Source organism: Dendrobium catenatum, unplaced genomic scaffold (genome assembly GCF_001605985.2).
Source record: "Dendrobium catenatum unplaced genomic scaffold, ASM160598v2 fragScaff_scaffold_1061, whole genome shotgun sequence".
NCBI lineage: Eukaryota > Viridiplantae > Streptophyta > Magnoliopsida > Asparagales > Orchidaceae > Dendrobium > Dendrobium catenatum.
In genome coordinates, this window is record NW_021319523.1 from 2,078,203 (window position 1) to 2,097,028 (window position 18,826).

An 18,826-nucleotide genomic window follows, 5' to 3' on the forward strand; every position below is an offset into this window, starting at 1 on the left:
TTAATAATGTATAAGATAATTACATTAATTTCTAATTACTAATTATATTACTAACTATTTTATTAAGTTAAATTAGACAATTAATTTATACACTAATTCTACTATTAATTATTTATTTAATTTACTTAGTTATTAATATTTTAAATTATATTAATTAAGCAAACGAATGAAAGCGCCTAGGTTTGCTTTTAATCTTCTCTTATTCGTCCATGTTGTTCGGCTTCCTTGCTTCGCAGGAGGTGTTGCGATTGCACGAGTCGCTTGTTGGCTCCTTCGTTGCTTCGCAGGAGGTGTTGAGATTGCACGAGTCGCTTCTTCGGCTCCTTCGTTGCTGTTCGACTTCGCTACTTCGTTGCTGTTCGACTTCGCTCCTTCGACGACGTTCCTTTCCCGTCGGATCGGACGTTACAACATTTTGATCTGAAGCAACGACGGGAGCTCCCTCTCGCTCGCTGTGAAGGTAACTTTCTCCCTTTCGCGCGGTTCTTCGGCCAAATCCCGTAAATCCGACTTCTAGCTGGATTAGGATTTACCGGGATTTAGCGGATCCGTAAATCGGGATTTACGGATTTGCCGGATTTACGTCGACGTTTTTTGCGTTTGGCTGGATTTACCGTAAATCCTGCTTAAAATCCCGGTATAAATCCGATACCAAACACCCCCTAAATCTGCGGATTTTACAGCGTCCATTTTTTCCGTTTGGCAGGATTTGGCGGCATAAATCCTACTTTAAACCCAATACCAAGCAGCCCCTTTATTTACAACACAAAGAGGCCATACAAGCTCTCTTTTTGGGAGTGAAAAAAGCGGTGGTCATGAACATGAATGGTGCCGGTGGTAATATCAGTGGAGAAGGCGACTACGATTCTGATGAAGGGGAGGTATTCATAGACGAGGACGATGTCATCCACGAGATCCCCATCGACGAAGAAGGTTTCGTCCATCTTACTATTTTACCCTTGCCTTTGGTCTTCTGATCATTTCGAACTCTCTTTTAACGTCGATCAGAGCTTCTTGACCGGGACGATGAGGAGATGGACTCTGATGTTGATTATGGTACGTTTCTTCTCGAGGTTATGGCGAGTAGATTTTTATTTTCAACATTTCATAAAGTTAGGTTTATTTAATATTTATTTTTGCAAATTTAAAATTAGTGTTATTTATTGCAAAGATTTTCCATATCATATATTTTTGTGCGACTGCATTCTTGTTGTTTTAATTTTATGTATGTGAAGAATCTGCTCCTTGCAACGCTTATTTCGAAGCAATACTTGATCTCTTGATTTCTACTCTTTAAAGTTCTCTCGAACATAATATTGCCTTAACATTTTTTTCAGGCTTGCACTTTCAAGCATTAGTTTTTTTTTTATTGAGCTTAGAATTCTTTGCAATTAAAACATCATGTGACATGTTATTTTAATTTCACATAATTAAAATGCCATTAGATGCTTTCCTCAACTTATTAGTACCTATTTTAGTCTCATTTTCTATCCCCTTTCCACTCATACACACACAAGTTTTTTTCACCATTATTTTCTTTATGGCAAGTTACATGATTACATGTAGAGTCTAGACTATCAAGTTTGAAGTACATGACAGTCAACTATTTTCCAAAATTCACCATTGATAACCTCAAGCTTTTGAAAAATTTATGATATGATTTAATTTTAAAACTTTATGGACTTAATAGTGAAATTTTTAGAAATATTAACGCGGTTGTTATGCACCCAGAAGATAAAGGACTAGATAATTTACCACTGTTTTTCTTAATCCTAGGATGGGGTGTGAGGATTGATAATTTGGACCATAGGAGAATCCAAGATTTGCATTATTTGAAATCTAGCTTGGTCCTAGGATGTGGCAAATCTGTTGCAAGGATTTTTGGTTTTAATCCCTCTTATTCCCCAATTGGATAAGAAGTTTCTTAAGCGTGATTTTCATTTACTTGATAACGTAATTTGCAAGAAATTATGTTGGTTAGACTAATATGTTCTCTATATTGTAGGATTATAATGTTATCTTCTAAAATACAGCCTTAATATTTATTAAATTAAGCATTAACATCTCAGGTACTTGTTGACTGCCTTTCAAAGAATATATTATGTATGACAATGTCTGATTAACTTTTATTGAATGCAAAATTTTATCATTGATTTCTTAATAATGAGTGATGTGCATTTAGTTCCTGCTTGCATTGACATACTTGTTTTCTTTATTATTGTAGAGGAGGCTGATGATTCTTTTTATGTCTTCAAGGGACATACAGGTAAGTGCCACTCAATTCCACAACTCTATTGTGAAAATGAATTGTTCGATCTCAACAATCAATGACTAACCAACAATGTCATTTTCTATCCAAATTTCATGAACCATCTGAGAGCTTAAACCATGAAATGCTTACAACTTCACCCTTTTATGCTAATGTGTGTATACTCTCTCATAAAATATTTCAAGACTTGATGAAGATCTCTATTTACTAATTCGTCAACACCTTCACATTTTGATATATTATTTTGTTTGTACGGAAGCGTCTTGGAAATACGGTCTTTTAAATTATCAACTACTGCATGTATTGGTTGTTTAACTGTCTCTGTTCCTTAGTCTATGTTCAGGATTATGTTTATGGACCTTGATTTAGCATTTTAGAACCATACTAATTACTTTGATGGTTTCTTTTTCAGTGAAAATAATCTGCATTCAATAATTTTTTTTTAATTTTCATTGTTTTTCTTAAATCTACTTTTCTGAGGTGGATATCTTGTGTAGAAAATAGTTGTAGGCTATGATAAAGACAATTTCTTGGGCAGGAGATAGCTAAGTATGAGTTTTAGAGCACCTCCATTAAGAGAGCCACCATTGCACTTAATGGGCATGACGCGTCTTGGATTTGGGTTGCATATTGCCAAATTTGAATGTCATATTGGAAGTTTGGAGTTCATAGAGGACAGTTGTTGTTGGAGGAAAGAAAGTACATGCCAAGGCGCTCATTCTTGGGATAATTACAATTTGGGAATTTGGGGATTGCGACGACCGATTGATGAGGCTGGTTATACAGAAATCACACTCAATATTATCTTTTTCCCATAGCAGAGGTGCATCCATATGTTTAAATTCAAAAATGTTTTGAAAAATTTTTCCTAGATTGGTTAGATATAGATGGATTTTTTGCATGATTTTATTGAATTTTGGCATGTCAACTTCTACTACATGAGGTTTTGGCTCAGTTGACCAAATTGCCATGGATTGAAATTGAAGTCATCATGTAAACAATTATAATATTTTGTTGGCTATCCAAGAAATAGATGTTTGTCATGTTAGGTTTGAGCTCATATCCTTATATTGCGAATTCCCCTAAATTTTGTGCTTGTTGTTGAACTGTAGAAACTACCAATGCTATAGTTTGCATGAGAAAAGTAATATATAGAGTACGAAGTTTAATTCATAGCTCAGCCAATTTAAATATCTTAGTTTATGTGACTTATCTAAGATTTTTTTAAGAACATACTTTTATTGAAAAAGGAGAAATTTTATGCCTTAGATAAACTTTTCTTGTAAACTGAATTTGTTATGAATTAAACCAAGTATTCTATACAATATTTTTCTTGAGAAAAATATTGTATATAATACTTGGTATAATTCATAACAAATTCAGTTTAAACCTCTTAATTTATGTGACATTTCCACTCTTTTATTTTGAACTTACATGTATTGAAAAACAAAAAAAGTTTTGTATAAACTTTTATTTTCCTAAGTTCCATTTTCAATTAAATTTAGAAAATTGCCATGTATTCATCTTATGAATTCTTCATGTGTAGGTAGATCATTCTTGACGATCTCATGGACTGCATGATACAATCGTTACTAATTAATATTATGTTTTTTTTGCATATATTGGTGTCATTTTTTATTTACAATTATACTGAATTATTTTTAAAGCAATATGCTTTTTAACATATATAAGTATTTAAATATCATTTTAAAATAAACTGAAATTCAAAACAAGAAATAAAAGACAGCTTTTTCTGAAGGTCCAAAATTGAGGTCCAAACTAATATTTTGAACCTTTGTTGTTGAAGTTATTAGATAAGCTCTTTTTATTTGTGCTGCAAAATACTATTCAATGCACTTCTAAACATCTCTTGTCATTATTATTGACTCAATTGAGAAGAGAGACTAGTGAAAAAGCATTAAATCTTAAACATTTACTTAAAGCACATTACTGTATTCATTCTCAAAGATTGAAGGAAAAGGGTGGTGATTTATTGACTTGCATTGCATGCTATAATAGGATTCTTTTTCTATATTTTTGTAGCCTACTTCAAGAGGTTGCGAAAGCATGCATTGCTTAGAGTATTTACGAGTAGTTCATGTTATGCGTATATTAAAAAAAAGAGGAGTGTTTTTCATGCCTTTTTTTAACCTCCAATAATTCACATCAATATGATGATATGTAGTGACCAGAGGTGTAAATGAATCGAGCCCTAGCTCAAACTCAACTTTTGGCAATAATGGCGAGCTCATGAGCTAGTTCGTGAGGTTGAGCCAAAGAAGATATTGCCACGAGAGCCATTGAAGAAGCCATCAATATGATCAACGGCCCCTAAAGAAGAAAAAGTCATCATGAAAGCTCATTGAAGAATTCAACTATGTAACTAGTGATGGAAGAGAAGTTGTTGAGCAAATTGAGCTCCCTAGAGAAGGCTTTAATGCGGCTCACAACTTTCCTAAGTGCCCATAGTCCTATTAATAACTACCATGAAGGATTGTACTTTCAGGCTTGCTCATTAATGAAAAAGGTTAAAACAAACTTCCTTTTTAAGATTCCAACTCTACTTAAAAGACCCCTATTCCCTTTCTTCTTCTCAATCGAGCAGCTATCTCATTAACCAACAATAGTTGTAGGAGTCGTTAGAGCTTATTGGAAAGGGCATCAATGCGACCAATTGTTGGATCTACGAGCCAACTCGTGAGTCGAGCCTTGTCAAGTTCAAACATGAATCTGTTTAATATAGGAGCTTGAGTTCAAGCTCCAACTCAAGCTTGCGGCTCAAGAAGCTTGCCTTGTGAGCTTGTTAGCAAGTCGAGTTTGTGCTGTCTCGGCTCACTTATATCCCTAAATTATGACCATGATGTTTGTCTAAATAAGTGACTTTGGTAAATGATTTAAGCAACCAAAATGGTTCTTGATTAAAGAAAAAAAAGATCACCTTAGAAAACACTTCTATTTATCAAGGTGCTTTGGCTTACTAAAGTGCTATTTGGTGTGTTGTATTGGCATATCAAAAAAAGTTTTGACCTACCAAATCTTTGTGCATCCACATATCCATGGACAAACATAACATACTTATATGGGTTGAAGAATATCATCCAGAAAATTATACCTATAATTATGATTGAGATGAACAAGTTAAAAGTAAAATTTATAAAAACGTGAATGTTATAAGAAGATAATATGAGTGATCATAAATTGGGTAAATTGAAAACTTGATCTTAAATAAAACATCATCGAAAAAAAAAATTTATATTGGACTATATTTGGGGTAAAGGAAATAAACAGGTCCCCAATTAATATATTTGTTAAAAATATGTCTATCTATGATTCAATATATAAAAATTTAAATGATAAACCTATAATATAAAGTTAATTAATTTTTTTGCATTGATGAGTTTATTTAAGGTACCATAATATATTTGATATCTTTTATTAACTCAAATTTGTACTTTATTAGAATTAAAATCCTCACCCAATTCTTCAAGATTAAATGACTTCGCTAGGATTTAAAATGACGCAGCTCATTTGGTACGTTTTGTACAAAGCTAGGAGAGCATAAATAAAGTAATGCACAACTGTTTACTATTATCAATAATCTGTGTTACATAATTTTCTATGCATATAAATCTTGATAAATATTTTAAATAAATAAAAATATAACAATTTGAGAAGGCTTCAATATTTAATAAACTCTCCTTGGAAATTAAGTTCTCATTTACAATTTTTGAAGTGATAAATTTCAAAATCTTTTCATGATGGACAATCTCATCATTCCCATTTCCCCCTATAGAGTTAATAAATTTGAAATAGGTTTCTAATTCAAAGGATATTTAGTTTTGTTTCTTTTTTCTCTCATTATGATTATATAGATATATGGATAAACAAATATGTGTGTGTTATGCAGTTAAATGTAGCGTGAGAGAAAGAGTGGGTGATATGCTTGGTCAAAATTTTCTGACTTGTGAGAGAATGACATGAGTCATTACAGTGTAGTTGTTGGCTTTTTTCCACAAAATTTAAGCAGAAAAATCTAAATGCATCAGTGTGTGTATGTGTGTATGTGTGTGATGTATTTTGTTAGCTTTGTTGATATATTATATAGATATATAATTAGTTGATGCTATCTCTCATGTTGAACTTGTCTTAATCTAACTATGCTTCACTATTGCTTTGTCTTCAACTCTTTTCCCTGAATGATAATAAATTTTGTTTTACTTTAATATATAAATATATATAAAGTGTTAGAAGTTGGTGCCGTCAGGAAGTACATTTCTCTGCTTTGGATCTGATAATTATCTTTTATAATACTTCTTTCTTTAAGCGAACACTGTTTTCTTTAAGCGAACACTGTGAATTCCTTTCACTGTGGACTTAATTTGTTGTCTAATTATTCCATATGTTGGCATAATTTATAATAGAAATGTTAACTATTCTTTCAAATAGTAATGCTAATTAAAAAATTGAAATGAGTTGGTTACATTATAATTATTTTGGCTTTGTTGCATGGCTAGGAAATTAAGCAACGTTTTCTTTTGTAGATAGATTATTGGTGTGTTATGATTTACATATTATGAACATAAATTGCATTGTAGATTGTTGTTTCATTCGTTATTTGCTTGCCCTTTACTTTTACCTTACGTTGCAGATTGCACAAATCAAATTAAGCATCAATGCCATCAAACCTTATGCAATCTTCATGAAAATATAAACTATTGACCACTTACAGTTTTCTAGAAGCATTATCATCATATCAGCCTTATCTTCTATTAGAAGGCAATGTTGCCCCAATGAATCACTATATAACTCGATCTAATTTATAATTGTCATCATATCATTTTTATTTCTATTCAATGTTCTCCCTAATGAATCATTTGATAACTCTTGCTCTAAATCATCATAATAGCATTTTTATCCTTCAATGTGAGATCAGTTCTTCCCTAAATGAATCATCAAAATCCTTCATAAGCATTACTTTCTTCAAATCCTCAAAAACTGAATTAAGTGATTGCTTCTTAGTGATATTAAACATTAAACAATCTCCTTGAAAGATTACAATGACTCACTGTTGTCCCAAATTGTTGTATTCACCCATCTATTTGAGGCCAATCTTATCCCAAATTAATCATTTATTAACTTGTTCCAGATGATCATGGTCATTATATCAATACTTTCCTATGAGTTTGTAATAAATGTGATCCCAAATGAGACATTCAATAATTTGCACTCCAAATCATCATGATGGCATTCTATTTCATCCATTTGAGGTCAATCATTCCCCAAATGAATCTTATAAATCCTTAACAAGTAGTGCCTTCTCTAAATCCTACCATGCAATTTTGCTCCTGATAGATACAAGATGCAAGTACCTTAGAATATTTTAGCAAGAATATATGCGGAATTGTTTAATTTGAGCGTTGAACATTTCTTTTATTTTGGCATCCTGATTAAAACTCCAAATATCCTACTCTTTTTACTACTATAAATTATTGGTAGGTGCATCTTCAAATTCATATCAAACAATGAATAATTGATGTTGTGTGAGTTATCCTTTTCTATTCTATGTACAGGTATGTACGGTAATTGTACTCATGAGTTCTAGTACAAATTTCTGCTCTAACTTCAAGTTGGTGCAGATGAACTCTATTCCGTTGCATGCAGTCCGACAGATGCATCCTTGGTTGCTACAGGTGGTAAAGATGATAGAGGATTTATGTGGAAGGTTGGCTCACAAGATTCTGGTTTAGAACTTCAAGGTTTGTTAACTTAATTACAACTTTAAGTAACTGTGGTAAATATGCTTAGTGTATGAATTATATTAGGGATATTTGTATAAATTATAAAACTCCTTGTAGTTTGGTCTTTTATTAATACGGACATTAGTTCTTAAACTTTGCAAAAAAGGATAGCAGTTTACTCTATTTTATAAAATACTTCAATTAACCTTGTCTCATGCCCGGGTTTTTTTAGTAGTACTAAGATTTACAACTTTGACCATTCTATTAGAGTTTTTCATGACACTTCAATAATTTTATGCAAGATTTTCATAATAAACTCTAGTAGTACTATGAGGGGTTTTCATAACAGACTCTATTAAGTCAATGTTATACTGTTGTCCTTGTTTGTAAAGTTTTGAAACTGTTGCCCTTCTCTTATAAAAATACCGAACTTTTAATGATTTTAGTACAAATAGCCTATTATATAGCTCTTAAAAGAAAAAGTTCTTATTGTATTTTTCATTTTTTTTTTTTGTGTTGATTTTACATTAGTTAAGTCTTGTATTCCTTTGAAAAATCCACAGGAGGTTCATAATTGAGATCAATATATAAGGAAGCAAAGATACTGCCCTAGCAAAGCGAAACATATGCTTCACTATGTCTTCACTCTATAATTTGTAAGCTTAATAAAATTATATTTAGTCACATTTTTTAAGCATATATAATAAGGCTTATGATTGTGCAAAATATATGTAATTTGAGAATATATTGAACTTTATTATTTAATGGACTTAGAGAAAAAAAGATAATTATATAAAGTGAATTGGAAACTCATTTGACATAGTTTGTAAGGGCCTTCACACATACATCATATATGTATTAATGGATGAAAGCTAGGATATATTACCTTCGTTAAAAAATTGCTTTAAGATTTACAAAATATCTTTTAATAAAAAAGGAATGTTGATTTAAGTTTCTTTTAACTGTAGTAAACATTATTGTGATGTCAACTAGATTATAAGTGTCAGATGGCTAAACATTATGCTTTGAAAAATTATAATACAAAAAGAAGTAAAACATTGATTGAAATGATGTTTTTTTTTTTAAGTTAACTATATTCAAAGTGCTAATGACTAGCTTTGATGCTAGTATTTAAAACACTAGTTGAATCATGGATTCATGGGTTTTTTAATCCCAATATCGATTATGCTAGTTGATTTGGATTTTTGAGTCCCTATTTAATTTTTTTTGGGTCCATTATTAGTTGTTACATGGGTGCTTGAATTGCTTCATTTGAAAATTTAAGTTTATTCCAATTGAAAAGGTGTAGAATGGATTGGAGGGATTGCTTGTGACCCTTTAATGCAAGTTTTTATTTTCGTTGGCCCGTTTGCCATGAGTTTGTGTACATTTTGAGGGAATTAACATACTATTTTTGTAGGACCTAAACTAAATTTCTTTGGTCGTCCACCTATGCATGTTTGGTACCACAGGATTTTGTAAGAAGAAGCTTGGTTGGTGGTCAAAACCAATTGTTTGATAAAGATAGGCCCTATTCCAGGTTGAGCTGAGCTTTAAGATTTGAAGATCCATGAATATGTTTGGTTGGTTAACAGGACTAAGAAAAATAAGTTTACAAGCTAATCTTCTATTATAATTAGTTTTTTATATTATATCTTTAAATCTTACTTGTTTGTTATATGATAGGGTGACAATGGTTGAGTTTTTTGAACCATACTACTTTTCATCATGATAGAATTTAGTTATGCTATGGCCCACTTAAATAAAACCTTCTTTACTTTTTTTCTTTTCCAATAGATCTTGTTCTTATAGCTATCAAAAGAAAAATATAAACCATTCAACTTCATCTCTATTGGTGAAACTTTGCGTGAACAAAATTCTATAGAATTTCATAATTTTATGGTTGTAAGTCCGAGCTTTTTCAAAATATTCATTAAAGAATAGCCCTAAGAGCAACTCTAATTATAAGATACCAAATTTCTTGTTTTCGATTGCATATGACACACAATTCTAATGATTTTTTTGCAATGCTTACATTTATTTAGAATGAAATCAGCTATTTTCAATTTCATATCATAATTCATCAATATGTTTTTTGGGCATTATTATTTTTATATCTTTAATTTATTTCCCAATCCAAATGCTTACTAAATCACCCGAATTAGTAAACATGTAATCTTTTATCATTAAATTTTATAGATTAAGATAAAAAATGTTGACTTTATGTTTTAGAGGCAGCATAGTTATTAAAATCCAATGGAAGGGGATTTTACATTTCCCATACTTCATTGGCTCACACATGCAGTTTTGCTTAGCTTGGCTATCCGCGCAGTTTACAATACTTGCTGCGGTGCTCATCGAAGTACTTTGTCAAATGAATCCCAAGTTTGTTAGCGTGGTTAATGAATCTTCACAAAGTTTTTGTAAATTAATTACATGGAGGTTGATAATATATACCTTCCTATATGATGGCTGCAATGACACATGCATGACAGCCTCACCATATGAAGCTTACATTTGTTAGTTGCTAATGTATCTTAATATACATATATTGTTGTAAATTACACATAGGTTGGTATTAAGCATATTCTGGTTTGATTAACAGGTTGAGTTTTATCATGATGAAAAGGATAATTTCTAGTCTTTCATTAGGTTCTGTTAACAAAAGTATTGTTTTTCTCATTTTCCATTTTCAACGAGTTTTCATTTAGTGTGATATCTGCCCATTGTAATTTCATTGCCCTTCTGAAGGTCATCGAAACACAGTTTCTACATTGTCCTTCAGTTCTGATGGGCAATTTCTTGCAACCGGAAGTTTTGATGGACTGATCCAAGTATGGGATGCAAATTTAGGCAAGATCAAGTGTACACTTGAAGGCTCGGGTGGGGGTATTGAGGTGACCTCACGAAACCTTTTGTAGGACTGTGGATGCTTACGCATGGCTTTTGTTGATTCTTAACAATTTTCTTCTATCAAACAGTAATTTATTTGTTTAGAGTATTTTCTCCATTGAACTGCGCAGTGGCTGAAATGGCATCCTAAAGGACATTTGATACTCGCTGGATCAGAGGATTCTAGTGTTTGCTTGTGGAACGCTGATAAAAGTATCTCTCTTAACACCTTTTATGGTCATGCTAGCAGTGTCACTTGTGGTGATTTCTCTCCTGATGGTACTTCCAGTTGTTTCTCATTTATTACGGTATCCTATACTACATATTTCCATTCTTTTTTCCATCAATTAATTACATTTTTGTTGCTTTTTGAAGGAAAAATTATATGTACTGGTTCTGATGATGCCTCTTTGAGGATATGGAATCCTAAAACTGGAGAGAGCATCAATGTTAGAGGTAGAGTGCACATTGCTTACCTGCTTGGAAATCTGTTTCATTAGTTTTCTGCAGTAAGTGCAATGACTTTATTTTCTATTAACGCGACAAGAAATATGCATAATATATTTGTTTTTCTCGGTTAAGAATTGTAAAGTGTTGGTCACCATTTTTGCATGTTCATCCTAATATAGTTTTCTATCTTATGCCCCTCAATACAAACCACTAGGAAATGAATATGCTTGGTGCTGGTGCCTAAGGAAAAGTTATTTATTTGATTGATATGTTTGATAGGTGCACAACACTACAATTCTTGCAGTTGCATAATGCGATGCTGCTATGAATGGATCTAGAGTGAAGGTTTCAAGTATTATGTACTTCTGTACATTCCTCTTCAAGTTAGGTGATTTTTTTTCCCTAGGAAATCTAACATTTCATACACCTGAAGAACAGGGTATTTCTTGTATTACAGGGTAAATTTGAAGAGGAGGAAATGTTAGAATTTTTTTTTTCTTTTTTACTGAGATTCAAACTTTAATCCTCCAATTTGCTATTCAAAGGCAGTACTAATCAAAGTGAGTAATGGGAATATAAGATTTTATGAGCTTGATCGAGAAGCTTCTTTTAGTCCATGATACTAGAATATGGATAAGAACTTAGAATCTATGTTTCCTTACCGGCAAATTAATAAAATTAATAGATATTATGATTCATAAGAAGATAAATATTCTATGCATTAAGGATACTAAATGAGTTAAATGAGTTGGAGAGAATACTAAGAAGATTTATAATTTAGGATTTAAACTGTGGTATTCTGGTAGGAGTCGTTCTAAAAATGGTGTAGATGTGATTATAGAAAAGTTTGAAGGCTAATGTTGGAAAAATTAATAGAATTTGAGATATAATTATAGCTTTAAAGATTATTGTTAATATTAAGATTATTAATATTATAAGTGTTTTTGCTTCTTAAGTAGATTTGAATATGTATTTAAAATTTAAATTTTGGTTAGAAGAATTAATACAAAAGATTTCTCTTGAAGAAAAAAATTTTATTAGAGGAGATTTAAATAGACATGCTGGTATAGAGAGATGTATTATTTTGAAAGCATTCATAGTGGCTGTGAGTTTGGAGGACTAATGAAGGTGGTAAGGCCATATTAGATTTTGCTATGGCTTATAATTTTGTATGCTATTCCATTATTTAAGAAAAAGGATGAACATCTCATCAATTATAAGAATGGATATAATAAAACTCAGATTGATTATTTTTTTATATGAAAAATGAATTATTTAGATTGCAAAAATTGTGAAGTTATTCTGCGTGAAAGTTTATATACCCAACAACAACAAGACTTTATCCTACTACGTGGGGTTGACTACATGAATCATTTTTCTCTATTGTGTCCTGTTAAGAGTCAAATTTTCTCATTTAAATCTAATAAAAAAGGTCATTTCTAATATTTTCTATCCAAGTCTTTTTAGGTCTACCTCTACCTTTCTTAACATTGGTCAAATCTAATACATATACTCTCTTAACAGAATATTGGAAGGCCGCCGTTTTACATGACCAAACCATCTAAGATGACTCTCTATAATCTTATCTGTCATTGGAGCAACTCCAACCTTTTCATGGATATACTTGTTTTGTATCCTGTCTCTAAGAGTAAATCCTCTCATCCACATCTCAACAACACTTAACTTAATATTATGCTTCTCTTTTAATGACCAACATTCTGCACCATAAAGCATTACATGTCTCACCACCATCTTACAAAATTTTCCCTCAAGTTTGAGTAGTACTTTTCTATCACACAACAAACCTGAAGCATTCATCCACTTCAACCATCCAACTTGAATATTACTAATAATATCTCTATCTATTTCACCATCACTCTAAACAATTGATCAAATATATCTAAAACGAGTACACTTATTAATGACTTGATCACTCAAAGTCACAAACCCCCCACTAGATCTATTTCTACTAAAATTACACTCAATGTATTCGGTTTTAGATCTACTGAAACGAAAATCTTATACTCTAAAGTTGACCTCCATAATTCAAGTTTACCTTCTACTTCCTCTATAGTCTTATCAACAAGAAGAATATCATCAGCAAAAATCATACACCATGGTACATCCTCTTGCAAATGTCTAGTAAGAACATCCATGACTAAAGTAAAAAGATATGGGCGTAAGGTTGATCCTTAATGTAATCTAACTAAAATAGGAAAATATTTGGTTAAACCACCTTATGTTTGAACACAAGTAACAACTATTGCATACATATCCCTAATGACTTGAATATAAGCATTATTAACCTCTTTATTTTCTAGAACTTTCCATAGAACTTCTCTTGGAATTTTATCATATGTTTTCTCTAATTCTATAAATATCATATGTAGATACTTTTTATTTTTCTCTAAACTTCTCCATCAACCCTCTCAATAAATGAATAGCTTCTATAGTAGACCTACTCGGCATGAATCCAAATTGATTTTGAGAAATGTTAGTATCATGTCGTAACCTATGGTCCATAACTCTCTTCCAAAGTTTTAAAATATGACACCATCAACTTAGTTCCTCTATAATTCATACAATCTTTTGCATCACCTTTATTCTTAAAAATAGGAATCACCACACTCTTTCTTTACTCATCTAATATCTTTTAGTCTTCAAAGTAATATTAAAAAGTTTAGTGCGCCAATAAACTCCATCTCTTAAGCATTTACACACCTCTATTGGAATATCATTAGGTCCAATAGCTTTTCCTCACTTCATTTTCTTTAAAGCATCTCTAACTTCAGTTTTACTAATACTTCGATCAATAAAATAAAACTAACTTGCTATTGAAGCTATGATCCCCCTTAAAAAAAAAAAAATAAAGAGTCTCTTGTTCCAAAACAAAACTTGAAGAGTCATTTGTTCTTTAACAAATCAGTAGTTTTCATTGAATAAATCATTTTTCCCTTCTTCCTTTTAATCACTCGCAGCTCTCATTCTTCCTCAACTTTATATCTTTCCTAGAAGATTGAGAGTATGTGAAGAATAAGAAGAACATTCAAGAAGTCCTCTGAATCCTTTTTAGGTTTTAGCAAGAGTCATCTCTTGTCCCATTTTTTCGATAAATTTTGTCTATTTTCCTCTCTTGCTAAAGATTACTCAGAGGGAGAGAAGAGTTTGAATCAATTATTTTAAGAGGAAGAGACCGATGGATAGTTGGAGAGGCTATGATTTTGCTCGAGTAAACTCTTAAGAATTTTTAGGAGAGATAAAGGAGCTGGAGGAAGTGAGGGGGAGGGAGTGAAGTTTTAGGAGAGACTTTATCTTATGTAGAAATTCTATTATTGCTCATAGACCTTTTTTTGTATGTGCTGGGTCCGCTCTTAATAGTTTCTTATTATTATAGCCTTCGGCTTTTGTTATTTCTGAATCATTGTGGTTCGATCTTATTTTTTTTATCCTTGGATATTGTAATCCCTAGTTTTAGGTTTTGCTACCTCCTCTCACATTCTAACATCATTAAGGTGACCTTTGATTTATCATCTTGATATTGATGCGACATTGATTCTTTCTCTTAGGTTCCCTTGATTTATCTCCTTGTCAAATGCATATGAAAAATGTCATGATTATAATGTTATATAATTTGGTCATATAGTGGTGGAATCTTCTCCATCCAAAATTCTGCACCCTATTCTTATTATTTTTATGTTATGAGAATTTAAGAAATGGAATGTTCAGGAAGAGAGCAACAATCATTTGTATGGTATAAGCCCCTAGATTGGAAGTCATCTTCTTTAAGCACCATTAGTATGGGTAAGCCAACCTAAACTTTAAATCATGTGTGCAGTACAAACAGGGTAAAGTAAGTGGCTCTTTAGTGGCATGAATTTAGAATGTATGTATTTTAAGAATATAGGGTAAAATAAATGCCAATGTATTCCGATTACTCAGTTGTTTGTTTAGATGTAGAGTAATTTTAGAAAAATGATTTCTTTTATTAGGTTGGATGTACTAAATGCCTCAAATTTCAAAAAACATTCTGAATCATTGCCAATATTTTTGGGTCATGCCTAAGTTATGCGATTTACATTCAATAATTGGCTTCATATATTAATTATCAAATGAGGATGAAACATTGCCAATATTGTCTTATCATATTTTTTATTGCTACTCATAATTTTAATATTTACATCAAATGAGTCATGTTATCTCTGTTAACATATTTCATTTTCTGAATTTATAGGGCATCCTTATCATACTGATGGACTGACATGTTTATCAATAACTCATGATTCTACTATTGCTTTAACTGGATCAAAAGATAGCTCCGTTCATATGGTGAACTTGGCAACTGGCAGGGTTGGTTATTCTTCCTTACTTTTTTTTTTATTTCACAATAATTTGACACCCTACGCTGTTGCACTTTTTGAATATAATTTTTGATATAATTTGATCATGTCTGCACCAAATTAGTGTTTAGTATCTTGAAACATGCTTCTATAATGAAGTCCAACTTTTTCCTTGCAGGTGATCAGCTCTCTGGTTTCACATTCGGACTCTGTGGAATGCGTTGGAGTCTCTCCTAGGTAATTTTCTTTAATGTTTTTGACATCCATCTGATTTGTTGATTGCCAATTTGGTTGTTATCTTTTCAACTGAAAGGTAATTCTTAATTTTTTTGTGTAATATATATATTCTAAATATTTCTCATTAACAAAGATTGAGGTCAATATAAAATAGGCTGTTTCAAATTTTACTATTGAAAAATATAATGAAAATCCAATTCTTTTAACCACAGGTGAAACTCTTTAAAGACTATTGACCAAATGAGAATTTGGCATTGCTTAACCCCGTATTGAGATTTTTTTTTTCCCAATGAAGTGCATACAATTTAGCAGCCACAAAATATAAAATCCTTCCTATACAATGCATACAACATTATTTTGAAGCATTTATTATTCTATAAAAATTCATATTAGTGTCTATATAGCTGCTAAAATTCCTAAAATATCATACAATATAAAATGCCTAATGACAAATTAAATTTTATATATGTCAAAATGACCAGAATAATCAATAACAATATATCAAAAATTACTCTGGAAAAGGTTTCAAAATCTATATAGATCCGATTTTATATAAAATAGAACCAAACAAAATATTAAAATTCACACAAGCGAAAAAGAAAAAATAAATAAGAAGTTGGGTAATGATGGCTTATCTTGAGTTGAAAATTTTCTCAAATGACTTGATGGACGAAATAAGCTCTTAGACCTCCGAATCTTCAAATTCTTTCTCTACCCTATCTCTTTCTCTCCCTTTCTCTAAGAATGCTCACGGCCAAAGGGATTAAGAAATGCACTTTGGGAGGACTTTGGATAATATATATATATATATTTGAAATTGAGTAAATTTCATATAAACCATCTTATAACACAAAATCTAGGGCTTCATAAATTTTGAAAAAAAAAAGTCAATAAATAGCGCAGCTTATCAACATATTGGTGAAATTGTTGAAAAACGAAACCATGGCCCTAGAAAACCTGCTTGTGCAAAGATATGCTAAATTTTTTCAAAAAATAGATAAAAAAATACTTAAATACAAAATATGCTACAAAATACTGAAGATGATTTGTATATCAAGCATAAAACATGCCTAGAAAATTTAATTGATTGCACAAATGTATATTTCTTCATATTAAAATTCTCTCCAAATCAAAACCACAAAATTTGATGATTAAATCATACATAAAATCAACTCTAAAAATTCATAGACAATCAATAAACATAAAATAAACATGCAAGTCTTACTAGATCTAAATTTTGTTATGACAAGTTAAATTTAAATAGTGTAGAAGTGATCATTACACTTTCTATCCATCTTCTCTTGCATCCCCTCTCCAATTCACTCCCAACTCTCTCAATATAAAAAGGAGAATTTTCCTTTAAATCATATTGAAGAGTTCATGCAATTATCATTTGATTTTTAAACCCTCTTACATATTTTTTTGGTATGGTCGGTGTGACAAATGCTTGCCCAAGTGCTTTGAGTAATATCCATATGTGACTTTGTTGACATGGTGAAAGTTTCCCTTGGTTGCATTGCTTATATATGCCTTTCTTAATGTGATGTGAGAGCTTGACATTTTCTTTGGTACTCTTTGCAAGGGATAATACAAAAGCACTATCAAAATTTGTTTGAAAACTACCTAAAAAGATGAATAAAATATGGGATCACTTCTATTTAAAACTATTCGTAAATATATCCAATATATTTACTTATTCATTACTGGAAGAACACCCTATGGATCCTTAATAAAAAGCTCCTTATGGTACAAATACAAAACTATTCGTAAATATCTAACAACGCCAAAACCAATTGACTTTTAACTACTAGATAGTAAAGCAAATGACATCTAAATAGAAACTCGAATACACAAAGTATCTCATAAAGCATAAAGAAGTAAGACATGGGAACGTTGTAGGCTCTCTCTTTTTGACACATGTATATTTTAATGACTATAGTAGTTTTCTTTTATTTGTAATAAATATTCAAATGGTTTTGCAGTTCTCACTGGGCTGCTACTGGGAGTTTGGATCAGAAGCTAATTATCTGGGATCTCGAGCGTTCTTCTCCTCGATGCACTTGTGAACATGATGTCAGTAATGACTTTGTCAGCTGCATTTGCGTTTTACATATCTGCATGCTATTGCTTCCTTTTGTAAATATTACTTTATAAATATAAGATAATAATGCTAATTATTTTTTAACAGGATGGGGTAACATGCCTGTTGTGGCTCGGCATGTCTCGATACGTTGCCACTGGCTCCATAGATGGAAAGGTGCGGATTTGGGACAGTCTCTCAGGCAGATGTGTTCGTTCCTTACGCGGCCATGTCGATGTGGTTCAGTCATTGGCTGTAACTGCAGATCAAAGCTCTCTTGTTTCAGTTTCAAATGATGGCACTGCCAGGGTCTTTAGTATCTCTGAATTTAAGTGAATCAAAATTTTATTATGTACTGCTTAAACAATAAGCTTGTTAATTCAAATTCAGCTATATTGTATAAGCTTATTTATTTAATGAGTCAAATAAAAATATGATCACATTTCAATCATATTTTCGTTTTGGCCATGTGTTTTCAACTATTTTTATGTATTTATATATAGATTGTTTACAGTCTTATTCATATATAATTTAGTTCATTTGTGATCAACTGGCATTGCATTGATATCATGTGTTTCTAATGGGTTTCTGGCTGGTTCTATTTGTTTGATGATGCTTAGAAAGGGTTGTATCTGTCATTGAAATCAGTTATGTAACATGATGTTTTATTTTAATCAATACTGCTATTTAATTTCATGGTATATTAAATGAGACAGGACAATAATATTTCAATTGTCTCTTGATTATTTGTATATGATTATTTTAATATTGGAATATAATGTTACTTCAATTTGATTTCTTAATTATATAAAATTGATTCAAA

At 31.3% G+C, this 18,826-nt stretch overlaps 1 protein-coding gene across 1 annotated transcript; it reads left to right on the forward strand.

The window, feature by feature from the left end:
- The first annotated feature begins 398 nt into the window (after positions 1–398).
- On the forward strand, positions 399–18,553 carry LOC110094894 (angio-associated migratory cell protein). The gene is made up of 12 exons (XM_020820236.2): positions 399–460; positions 707–933; positions 1,009–1,056; positions 2,225–2,266; positions 7,906–8,025; positions 10,759–10,904; positions 11,031–11,178; positions 11,275–11,355; positions 15,581–15,696; positions 15,865–15,923; positions 17,906–17,996; positions 18,112–18,553. Exons 2-12 carry the CDS (start codon positions 816–818, stop codon positions 18,337–18,339), a joined length of 1,197 nt encoding a protein of 398 aa, XP_020675895.1. The 5' UTR covers positions 399–460; positions 707–815; the 3' UTR covers positions 18,340–18,553.
- The last annotated feature ends 273 nt before the right edge of the window (positions 18,554–18,826 follow it).